The sequence below is a fragment of the Amia ocellicauda genome, chromosome 19 (assembly GCF_036373705.1).
Source record: "Amia ocellicauda isolate fAmiCal2 chromosome 19, fAmiCal2.hap1, whole genome shotgun sequence".
In the NCBI taxonomy this organism is placed as follows: domain Eukaryota; kingdom Metazoa; phylum Chordata; class Actinopteri; order Amiiformes; family Amiidae; genus Amia; species Amia ocellicauda.
In genome coordinates, this window is record NC_089868.1 from 14,408,137 (window position 1) to 14,419,894 (window position 11,758).

General features: G+C 37.6%; 1 protein-coding gene across 4 annotated transcripts in view; it reads left to right on the forward strand.

Annotated features, from left to right (window-relative positions):
* The window catches only part of pbx1b (pre-B-cell leukemia homeobox 1b), a 77,404-nt gene extending 67,380 nt beyond the window's left edge, over nt 1-10,024 (forward strand). For 2 of the 4 annotated variants that reach the window (XM_066692264.1, XM_066692265.1), the window contains 3 exons: nt 796-908; nt 2,620-2,709; nt 5,536-10,024. In XM_066692264.1, the coding sequence (XP_066548361.1) occupies nt 796-908; nt 2,620-2,709; nt 5,536-5,628 (296 nt within the window). In that variant the 3' untranslated portion in view covers nt 5,629-10,024. The remainder of the gene's footprint in view (nt 1-795; nt 909-2,619; nt 2,710-5,535) is intronic. The other 2 variants (XM_066692266.1, XM_066692267.1) reach the window with 1 other exon arrangement.
* The last annotated feature ends 1,734 nt before the right edge of the window (nt 10,025-11,758 follow it).

Below are 11,758 nucleotides of genomic sequence, written 5' to 3' on the forward strand. Positions count from 1 at the left end.
AAGTTGATGACAAAGCAGACAATCCTTCAAAGCCATATGCAGTGTTTGATTATAAATCACTTGCTGTTACAATTAAGTTCACTCGTAGTCCTTTTAACATCTGCCTTTAAACCATTAATATATAAATTGAATTCTTCAATTATTTTCAGCTGCCTTTACTAGTAATAAGAATCAATCCAACCACCATTCAGAGCCATCTACAACTTTGTATTTTTATTTTATTATTGGTGCCACAAAATCATTGTGACCAATGAATTAGCTGTTGAAAAAGTGCCTAACAACATAAGATTGTTTAAAACCATGAACAAACGCACAATGATGGCACAGTGATAATCACGGTTATAAGATATTGAGATCTGTGAGAAACGCGGCGGGTGTCCCTTGTAGTCCTTCACAGCGCTTCTCCGCGCTCTGCCGGGATGCATCCGATATGACGCAGATCTGTTGAGAGAGCTCACCTCTGCCAAAGAGGGAGAGTGGCCCTGTCATTGACTTGTAATTTTCCTGATCTTTAGCAGCAGTGGTGGCTTTGTGACAAGACGACGGTCAGTTGCGCCGTTTGCTTTTATTTTCATTCACACTCGCCCAGATTTCGACCTTCCAAATTTCAGTCGCCAGTCTTTCCAGTCCCTCCCTCTTTTCTCCCCCACTTGCTTTGCTCTGCTCTGCACTGCAAACTAACCGCTCGCTAACTCAGAAACTGTCTGCTTTGCATGATGGCTGCCTGGTCTTCTGGCAGATGCAGGACTGTTCCTCCTTCTCTCTGTGATTCAGGTCCTCACTCTTTCCTTTCAGGTTCTTCTGGTTCTTTTAACATGTCAAATTCCGGAGACTTGTTCATGAACGTGCAGTCACTCAATGGGGACTCTTACCAAGGGGCCCAGGTTGGAGCCAACGTGCAGTCACAGGTAGGGACCCTTACAGCACAGCAGACCTATGAGAGTGAAGCCCCAAACTGTACAGTCAACAATCATCTGGTCCAAGTTGAGGCCATTCTTTAAACAGAACATTACAGGGTCCTGGGTAATAAGTCAGTCAGACTTTTTACTGTCACTTCCGAAGGGTTAAAATAGGCAGGAAATGAGAAACATGACAATGGCAGCATTGGCAATAACCGTGATGCATCTCTTTTAGTTTTTTTTTTTTTTTTTTTGTACTGTATTTCAATACACCAATATTATTTTTCTAGAAGTTCAAGACTATTTATTCCAGTTGCATTACAAAGGCAGAATCTATACCATATCTTTTTTCTTTTTTATTGTTTTCAAATTGACATAAAATTGCAGCTAATCGATGGAATTCCTGGAGACGGAGAGAAAAAAAAAAGACAAAGTTCACCCAATCTAAGTATTTGAAGCTTGGCACACGTGAACTAATGGGAAGACATATGAGATACAGTTTATTCTGTTTGTAGCTATTAGAGAGATAAATACATTCACCCAAAGGGATTAAAATTGACTCTAAAGGAAAGTACATGTAATCATTTCTATTCTTGAGTTGCATCTCACATCTTTTAAATTATGAATGTAGCGATTATTTTCCAAAACACTCTCTTATGATTATATTACATCACAGTGCACTAATTATTTAAGGACAACTGAACCTCGGCTAGCTTTTAAATCGACACCATGCTCTGAACAATACATGTTTCGGAATTGTTTTTATCAATGTCGGCCAACAGAGTTCATTGTTAGCTCGTAGCGACTTGTGTTATTGGCATTATTGTTGCATTCCTTGTCACCTTTGGAATAAATGATCACAGACACATTTGGAACCAGAGCAACACTCATCTGCTTATTTGTCTGTATTGAGACGGGCTGTCCACTGTGCCACAGGCAAACTTCGACAAGCAAGCTGGCCTCACCCTATGTGTTAGTGGGATTTCCTTCCATGTTGTTCCTCAAAGATGGCAGCTAAATCCTTCCCGTTAGCGATAGCATTTGTTGTTTCTGTTTTGTTTTGTTTTTCCCCTCACTTTAACCAAACTTCGTTTCCAAGTGCTGTGGGTGCTTAATGAATGTGATCACAAAGGGCCTGAAGGTCAAAGAGAGAGGTCTTCTGGGTTGATATGTTGGCAAACCCAGTGCCCTTTCCAAGGTCATTGTGGCTGTAGAGCACCAGGCAAGGCTTTCGGGTGGCTTTGTGCGGCACTGTTGTGCCATTCAGGGTCACTCTGTGTCACTTAATGAACCACCATGGATAGTATACATGTCATTTGATCATCGCCTCACAAAATGTAACCTTCAGTAGAAACTATGTATTTATTAATCTTCATCTTAAATAGTTTTCGTTGTATGGGTACTTAACGCACACACGTATAGCTCTATAATAGGAATACGCTTGATATTTTTGCGTATCCGAGGAAATACTGATTGTAAGTGAAATGCATTATTTATTTATTTATTTGTATTAGTTTCCAGAATACATATCGAAAATGTATTCAGATAAAACCTGGGAGCTGGGAATCACGTGACCGCTGTTTCTTGCTAGTTGCTAATTAGTGACGCGGTTTGCCATCGTTGACCTTTCGTAATCACGTTGACCTTTGCGGTAAACAAGAGTGCTCAGAATGTGGAGCTTTGTGTGACCCTGTTTTTGTTTCTTTTTTTTTCGTTTCAGGTGGATACCCTTCGCCATGTTATCAGTCAGACAGGCGGATACAGTGATGGACTCGCAGCAAGCCAGATGTACAGTCCACAGGGCATCAATGTAAGAAAAATAGGCTTGTTTTTTATTTTGTTCCCTCTACCAATTATTTCAAAGCCATAGGGCTTAGAATGCCACTTAGTAGGACTTGTCTGAGCTTCACGGTCACCTAGTTGATTGCTTCTGTATCGGTCACGCCATCGGCAGCGTACTGCCCACGAAAAGTGGTGATCGGGCAGGCTTCATGCAGGCAGCTGGCGTCTAAGCCTGTCAAATGCAATCAGTGTTCGCATGGCACCTGCGGCCACATGCGCTCAGCCGAGGGGAGCTGTGAAACAGGTGACACCTACTGCAACACTAGTTTAAAATGTCACCAAGGACCGGACCGTGATTTCCATTGAAGGGCCAATGGCTGAAAACCGCCAGGACAGGCTTTAAGTCCCTCTAAAAATAAATCTGCTAGCCAGTGGAAAGGAAATCGGGGGAACGGCGTCTTCCACTTGTTTTTTTGGGTACGCTGGCGGCTGTGACTAGCATGAAAATTCACAGCGACAAGCTGTGTCGTAAAGAGGAAAATCGATAAGACAGACACAAGGAAAGCTGAGTGTAGATTTGGGACAGCAATCCAACTGCATTGCTCAGATCACGCGTCTGCCATCTTAATGGCGGTGACAGCAAGCTGGGACAAGAGGACAGTCATACACATAGATGTGTTCTTACTGGATTCTCAGCCTCCTTCAGTGGCCGTATGATAATGAAATAGCGTTTTTGCTGTAAAAAATTTATGAATTCAAATCTTTTTGAGGCTTTTTATTAGCATGCTTTCCAGAGGACAAGAGCGCTTCTATTCCTGCAAGGCGGTCTTTGATAAACCTAAAAGAACATTACCATATGAGGGTTCTTCATCTAGACAGTCAACTGTCTTCACGCATATTGCTATTCCGTATTTAGGCTTTTATAAATTAGACTAATTACAACGATGCTGAAGATTCCTGGTAATAGTCGCTAAATTCTTTGGATGGCGACTGAATATTGGAATAATACGTTTTTTTCTTTTTTTTTTTTTTTTTTAAAGGCATACTTTGACAATCAGTTAATACATATTTTTTAACATGTATCAATAGACTGCTTGTGGCATTAGTTGTGTTTGCATTATAGGGATTCTGAGTCCTTTAGTATTCATTCATTGCCGTCATCTCTGGTGAAGAAGAAGAATATGTCTTGAGTAAATGCAAGGCTACGTGTGTATCACAGTGTTATATGCAATCATGTTGATAGCTTGTAAACCGCGTCCTTGAAACCGTGTTGAACATTAGCCTTCTGTTCACAGCTGCCTAATGATTTTGGTAACGGCAGACTTTAGTAAATACTAAAATTATACTATACGCAATTTAAAATCCTAATATTTTTAGGATTGCTGATTTAAAAATAGCTTTTTGTGTGTATTCTTTATTTGATTAAATAAGATGTTTAAGAAACGGAATAAATGTAGTCCACTCGAGACACATTTTCCGATTTGGTCTCTCTTCATTCGTCTCTAAATGCAGAGAGCACTTTAATTATCCGTGCAATAACCGTTTTCTCGTGGCAGGGTTCTGAGAACATGTAACATTTCTGACCTCTTACAGTGCAACACCATATTGCCTTTATTCTCAATTTTTTTAAATCAAACTGTAATGTCAAACAGAATAAATATTCATAGCACTGATGAAACCGCTCAGATTTAAATGGTTTGGCATGACCTTCATTTACGTACAACGATTTGGAGAGAGAGAGAGAGAGAGAACAGGGTTTCGAGTGTGGCAGAGTCCTTTTTACTAAATTATTCCCTTCTCCTTTGAGTTGGTGGTAATGACCAAGCTAACACACAATGCATTTATGTGGTAGACTTGTTTTCCCCCCCTCTATCTTGAAGCAGTAATTATGGCTTTGAAATAGATGTAGAGTGTCACTAAAGCTGAAGATTTTTAAAGTTTTTTTTTTCTTTTCTTTTTTTTTTTTGATTACAGACTGCTTCTGCCTTAAATAACAGGCTTTGAAATAAGAGGCTGCCAGGGACCATTTTCAGGCTTTTCTGATGGCATGAAAATTGCTATTAATGTCCCAAATGCTCTTTAGCAGGCCTGTCTGAGGGATTTGAAATGGGCTCCGTGTTTCCCATTATATTTTCATTCCAATCTCGAACGTGATAATTTGCTATAATTGATTCTTCCATTGCTTGTCTTTTGAGTTTTGTTTCAGAAATGACTTGATACATTCTCAATATTGTAATTTGTGTTTGTTGTCTTTCATGTAAAACACTTTCTGACAAGATGGCTAAATGCTATATTTAATTTGGCTTGCCTGGTTGATGCATTTTAGCATTTTAAAGACGTATAATCTAGGACAGTGCTGATTCAAACATTTTGTGCTATGACTATGATTTAATGCAGTTCAGTGATGTAAGTATGACTACTATTTATTGTCAAGATGGGGGGAAAAAACACCCTTTTTCTTGATTGTGAATACTGTGTTCCAGCATTTTATTTTATTTTTATGGTTGTAATTTTCTTTACCTCTCACTGTAATGGAAAGCAGTTTTAAATGTGGATATTTAATTAGCAGAGATGGCTTTTTATGTTTTGACAACAATGAAAAAATGAAAGATTTCAAGAGTATAATTATTATTTATTAATGTGACAACAAAACTGTCATAGTAAAACATGGACCTCCAGCCTCTACTGTCTGATGTCGAGTTGTCATCAGACTGTGGGTATCTTGACTAATTTGAATAATGCTCTTGCATGCCCATAGGACACAAGGAGATCTTCATAGTCTCTCGGATTAAAAGAGACTTCCACTGTGGAAGTAGCATAATCCTTAACATACTGTTTGTCATCGACTCTGCAGGCAAATGGAGGCTGGCAGGATGCTACTACCCCCTCATCAGTGACATCACCAACAGAAGGACCCGGAAGTGTTCACTCGGATACCTCCAACTGATCTCTTAGCAGCAGACCCCACCAGAAGATGGGTTTCTCCAGCATCCACCAATCAGAGCGGAGGTCAACCACCCAATAACGAAAACAGGATTTCCTTCTGTTTGGAGTGCTTTAAAAATTAACACCAACACTGACAGTTCTTGATACCCCGTCTTTTGTCTCTGGGTACAAAAAATGAACCCAGTCATCAAGGAACATTCAGAAACCAGTATAGGAATTTAACAACAAAAAAACAATAACATCAACAACTACAGAAAAACGGTGTTTGTACAGTTTTCACAATATATCCAGAGGATCCAGGTTACCTCACTGTAATTATTTCACTCTTAATAAAAAAACTTAAAAAACAGGCAACCCTTATATTTAGGTTTAAATGCTTTCACACTACCTCTCAGCAAAAAAAAAAAAAAAAAAAAGAAAAAAAAAAACAACAAAAAAGCTTTTTTTTGTTTTCCTATAACTTTGTTACTACTAGCAGAAAACACCACATCACCTTCTTTCCAGATGGTTAGATTTTAAAGGACACTTTTATGTCTTCATTCAGTATTTATCTTTGGCTGTGTTCTTCTTGAGCTGCAAAATGCATTTTTTTAGTGTCAAAGTATTTACCATTATCACCCCTGGAGTAAGTAATATAAATAGTATTGGATACTTTCCATCCAATGTATGGTTGCTCTAGATAAAGCAAGACTGATCTTCATCAATATCAGCACATTTCTATGTTAACTACAGAAGAACAACAAATGTAAGACAAAGAAACACAAAAGCTGGCAAACAGATCATAAATTGTGCACCTCTCTATTGGTAGAGGCCTTGACTTGTAGTGTTAACTGTATGCAGGGCATTTTCCAATATCTAACAATATTAAAAAGATACCTTGCATAAACCACTAATGTGAATCACATTTTAAATATGGTATTCCCTTAAAAATAATACGAATACAAATAGAATAGACATTTCACTAATTGAGAATTTTCTTAGACGAATCATTAGTACCAAAGTGAAAATTGTTCAATCTGTGTGTGAGAAACTGAATATAGAGGCCATGAATGCTGGGCCTTAGCATACAGTTCAATAAACATAGTTACAATCTGTGACAAGGAGCAGTTTGAAGAACACGTGTTCATTTGTCTTTCTTTGTTCGTATCACATTCGGGTTTGCTCTTTCTTTGTTTGTTTGTTCATTTTTTGTCTGGTGTGCTCTGCTCAACCTGTGTACCTACTACAGTCCTACCTTTTCAGAAAGCAAAGAAAGTTGCAATAATTCCTCTGCATTGTGGTAAATCAAGTATCTGGCAATGGATATAAAGTTGATGTTTTACTGTCTATTCATGAAGGACAGCATGACAAACATATTCCCATATAGTGTTTATGTGTTACAGAAATCCTTCGGTTCATTTTGTTTCACTCTCAAAGCGATGTACAACCAGTTCCTTGTAATATGACTTCTAAAACAGATTACGTGCCTCTGCTGCCAAGCTGTTTCTCTAAATAGAACACATTGTGTCTTCTTGAAATTGTGCTTTGTTCAGCCATCTCCTTGTGAACCGGTGGCAGGGGTGCGATTTTGTTCCCCCTTCCCTTTTTTTTATTTTCCCAATCAAAATTAATAAACACTTCATACAGTAACAAAAGTTCACCAGTAAGCATATAATCCTACCTATCGAAAAGATTCAAGTCCATTTTTTTGTACTTGCCTGTGGCTTTAAAACTGCAAGGCTCATATAAAGTGTTTAATGATGTTAATATGAGTCCCAGCAATGAGAAATCCGTCTGTATGTTTTCATTCAGTTCATAATCATCAAATCTCTATACAGTATCAGAACTAAGCATTACATTTGTGTATGGAAATAAATAATACTACTTTCCATAAGAGATCTCACTATAGCCAAATGCTGCTGGTAACCAAAACACTTATGTAATAAGTGCATAAGAATACAATTTTTAAGAAGTATTCTGACCTGTAAAAAGTGATGTTTTTATTATTATTGTTTTATTAATTGCTACACAGCTGCGGTAATTTGAATACACAAATTGTGTATGATTTTTGCATCATTGCTCAGAATTTGCTTCACGTGCGCGTTTTCCCCCTTGTCTTTTTTTTTTTTCTGTCCACTCACCGTTAATGCTGGTGCTACAAAATTCTAACTGAATATCAGGCTAACAGTGGTTGGTAATTGAAAATAATGTTGTTGTTTTTTTAAATGCAATAGAGTACTAATCTCTGTTGGAAATATATTTGTCTGTTGAGGGTTTCAGTAACCGAGTTTGTTTTTCATTGCATTGAATCACATCTTGCCAGAATCTACTTAAATGTGGAAGTCATTAAGCTAATAAGATTTAAGCATTTTTCTACAGTCACTCACAGCTCTGTTTTTAATTCAGGTAATATCAGGGCATGACCATGCAAACACAATGGTCGTGAGATGTCTTTACAGGAATTAAATCGGAGAGAACCAGCTTTTATTTTCGTTTGTTGGGATTTCGAGTTCACAGAATACATCGCCATTGCATGATATTGCAAAATCCAGTCTGCAATAAACCTGCCCTAGAAGTCTCTCTCATTCTAGTAAACTAATCCAAAATGTGAAATGTAGTAAGTTTGGTTTGTCTTTTTTCTTTGTCTCTTTTTTTTAAAAATTATTTTATTTACGTTTACATATTGTCGAGTTTACACAATTTTCTACTGGTTGCCTTCTCTCACAAATCTGCCCAGATCATTACTTTGATACCAAAAACTGCAGAAATTTCAATTCTCTACATTGTCAGCTTTATTAACACTGTTTCATGGTTTCCTGCGAATCGTGTCTTGTTCTTTGTAGTACTGACGAACATTTGATACGAATGTTCTTGTATACTCAAAACCAAAAATGCAGTCAGAATTCAGTAGTGTTTATAAGAGAAAATACCCTCACGGCACGCAAATAACAGAAAATGTTTAGATATATTTTTATGTGTCTTTAGGTTGTAGAGCGAGATCACATTTATTTCTCCTTTCTTGCTTTCTTTTTTATTTTTATTTTTGTTGTTGCTTTGTGACAGCACAGGACTACCTACACTTTGTTTTCTTGTTCTCATCTGTGAATTGGCTCAAGAATGCTCAATATACGTAGATGTGCACCTTTGTTCTTGTTTTGCTTTGTTGAAAAGGACAGTATCCATTTTGCAATCTGACGCAACGAAAATCATCATCATGTGGGGTGGTGGGGGTTCCTTGCACATTTGGGATATAATCCAACTGAGGCGCATTGTATATTCTTGAGCAGAGACATGACCCTCTTTGGAAAGTGGATACTGTCTTGTGAAGGTGATGTGAAAAGTTAGTTTCAACACTTCGAATCATATTAAAATGTGTTTAATGAGACCAAATCCTATTCAAAAATCATTATGCAAAAAACACAAATATTTGAAAACCACTGGCACCTCTGTCTGAACTAGAACGCAGTTTTGTGTATGCTATAACAGTTATTGAGAGCTGTGCAGAAAAACTCCCATAGATGACAGTGCTAAATGAAATTGTTTTAAGTGTAATGTCCTTTAAATAAAAGTATTGGTACTCGGCATCATGCGATAATACAATAATGCATTCAAACATGCTTCATAGTTGTAGAGTTATGTTTAATTCACAAATCATAACTTGAAAGCATTTCTCAGAATAGCTTATTTTAGTTTTTTAAATGGACTGAATACACCCGAGCTATAGTTACACATGAGATTATACATCTTGGTCTTGGGAGTTGCTTCATGTTCTAAGCTTGTGTGTTTGAGGGATATTTTATAGAGGCAAGTGGCGAATTATGATATGACAATGACATTGTGTTGTTTAGTATAAGACAAACACTCCCATTCCCTTCCACACTATTCAGAAACAATAATAGTTTACCAGTTCAGTTTGCATGAAGAGCCGGATTTAAAGCAGAAGGCTCTGGGTTATTCCAATCTAAAAACTGTACTTTTCACATTGCCTGTCCTATACCACAGTATAATTAAAAGCTTCATGTAATGATGCTTTTAGTTTTTGCAAAAAAAAAAAAAAAAAAGCAAAAAAAAAAAAAGCTGAGCAATTTGTAAAACATCAAATGTTTTCTTTGTTGCATGTCTTTTGTTCTTAAAAAAAAAAATACTGCAGTGTTTTTTGAATGTTTCTTCTTTTTTATAAAGATTTCAGAGTGTGAAATCACTGAGCCCTTATCTGGCCCAGTTTTAACTTTTAAGATCTCTGCATATGTAAAAAGATATAAAAAATGAAAACACAAAACTAGTGTCTTTTTGATTCCAACTTAAAACTCTTGTGTTCTGTGAAAAAAAAAAAAAAAACTAACAAGGTGTAGGTTTTATGGTCTCTTAATTTGTACTGGTAATGCATATTCCAAATAAATAGTTTCTTTTGTTGCAAATGTGTGCTTTTGTGTTCAGCATTATTACTTTGGTGAGGTTTGCCTATTTTTTTTTAATTCCAGTGATTTTTATTATAAGCTTTAAGCTTTTAATGCATGGGGAAACATGTTTAGATCCTAAGAGTTGGGGGGGGGGGTTAAACAGCATTTTGAAACCACATTTTTAAAAGTTATGTGGATATAGGTTGCATTTAGAAGTTTCATTAAGTCGTTGGTAGTGATGGTCAAAACAACAACTTATCTTCCAAATATTACCTCAGAATACTGTAAACCTAAGCATGCGTGTCAAGTATGTATGTGTGTGTGTGTAGCTGAATGCCTTCTCTACAGTGGGTCACCTTTGTTTAAAGTGTTGCTGAGCTCCTTGCAGACCGGTTTGGAAATGTCTTGGGGAGCCCTTGGCTGCACCATCCTTTCCAGGGTCATGAACTAGAGGGAACAGAACCAACCTGATTCCAGCTGAATCGCAGATCAGATCGCCAGTGGACCTGTGGAGCGCAAGTCCACTCAATCCAGAGCTCTGAACTCTGCTTGGGCCAGAAAAACAACTACAGACACTGCCTTTCTTGCGTGTTTTCAGACTCTAAATCATATGTCTACCTTTGAAGAAGAAAAGAGCATGATGGTGGAATGATACGGTGAATTATATTTGAATCTGTGAAAAAGACTTGTAATAGCCATGTAGAGCACATACAGTACCATTTGCACAGCACCTGTAGACCAAAGCGAATCAGTTTCACATTTTTATTCTCAAATGTTCTCTTTTTTTTTTTCATCCTTTAGTCCCATAAGATCGACCATCCGGCCTACGGCCAGCCTCCTCGACAGCCTTCAACATCTGCAGTCTAGCCTTCTAAGGTACCTGCAGACAATGAGACCCATAAGACCTGCATGACCCATCTGAAGGAACCCAACAACTTCAGATACTGTGGTAAGAAATCACACTGACTTGACACATGCAAGATACTGATTAAACCCATGGACAAGTGACAATAATTCCCAGTGATGATTTCTGCCCAAATTGCAGATTCTAGCTGATGTACTGCTAAATGATTATCAAAAATCTGCCCTTCTAAAGCAAAAACACCAACAGTTTTGAAAGCCCTCGCCAGCCCGTGTTCAGTCCATTTCACATCACATGTTTTTGCTTTTGAACAAAAGCATTCCGCATAGACAACAACACAAGGGCAAGAAATAATATATGGAAATACATTGCTTTGTGATATATTTAAGATTTATGCCAGTATTTATTCCTTAGAATGTGTTACCCTGTCGAGAGTTCACATTGTCTCCTGTCATTTTTAATTCTCACAGCCAATCCAATGTGATTTGATTCTGCAATAAGGGCTTAATGTCTCTCATTTATATTTCCATTAACTTCTCTCAGCCTGTTCCTCCAGCCCTGTGTTTTGTAAGCAAGCACGTTTAGAGCGCCACACCGATACAGGGGCCATTTTTCACCCTCAAAAGAGCTGCGTTCCCTTGAAAATCAAGTTTTGACAGAGTGCAGCTTGCAAAGTCATGTACATATTTGTCGTACCAACAAAACGAATGTAATAGAATGTGCGCAATAATTAAATCACTAAACTATCTTTAAATCGGAAAAGCACAGTTTTAGTTTTAGATGCTGAACAAATTAGCAATTCTGCTTGCAAATCCACAAAACATCTGGACGGACAAACCCAAGAGTGAAGTGGCGCGGGAGGATCACTCAATACAGAACTGGGTCACTCT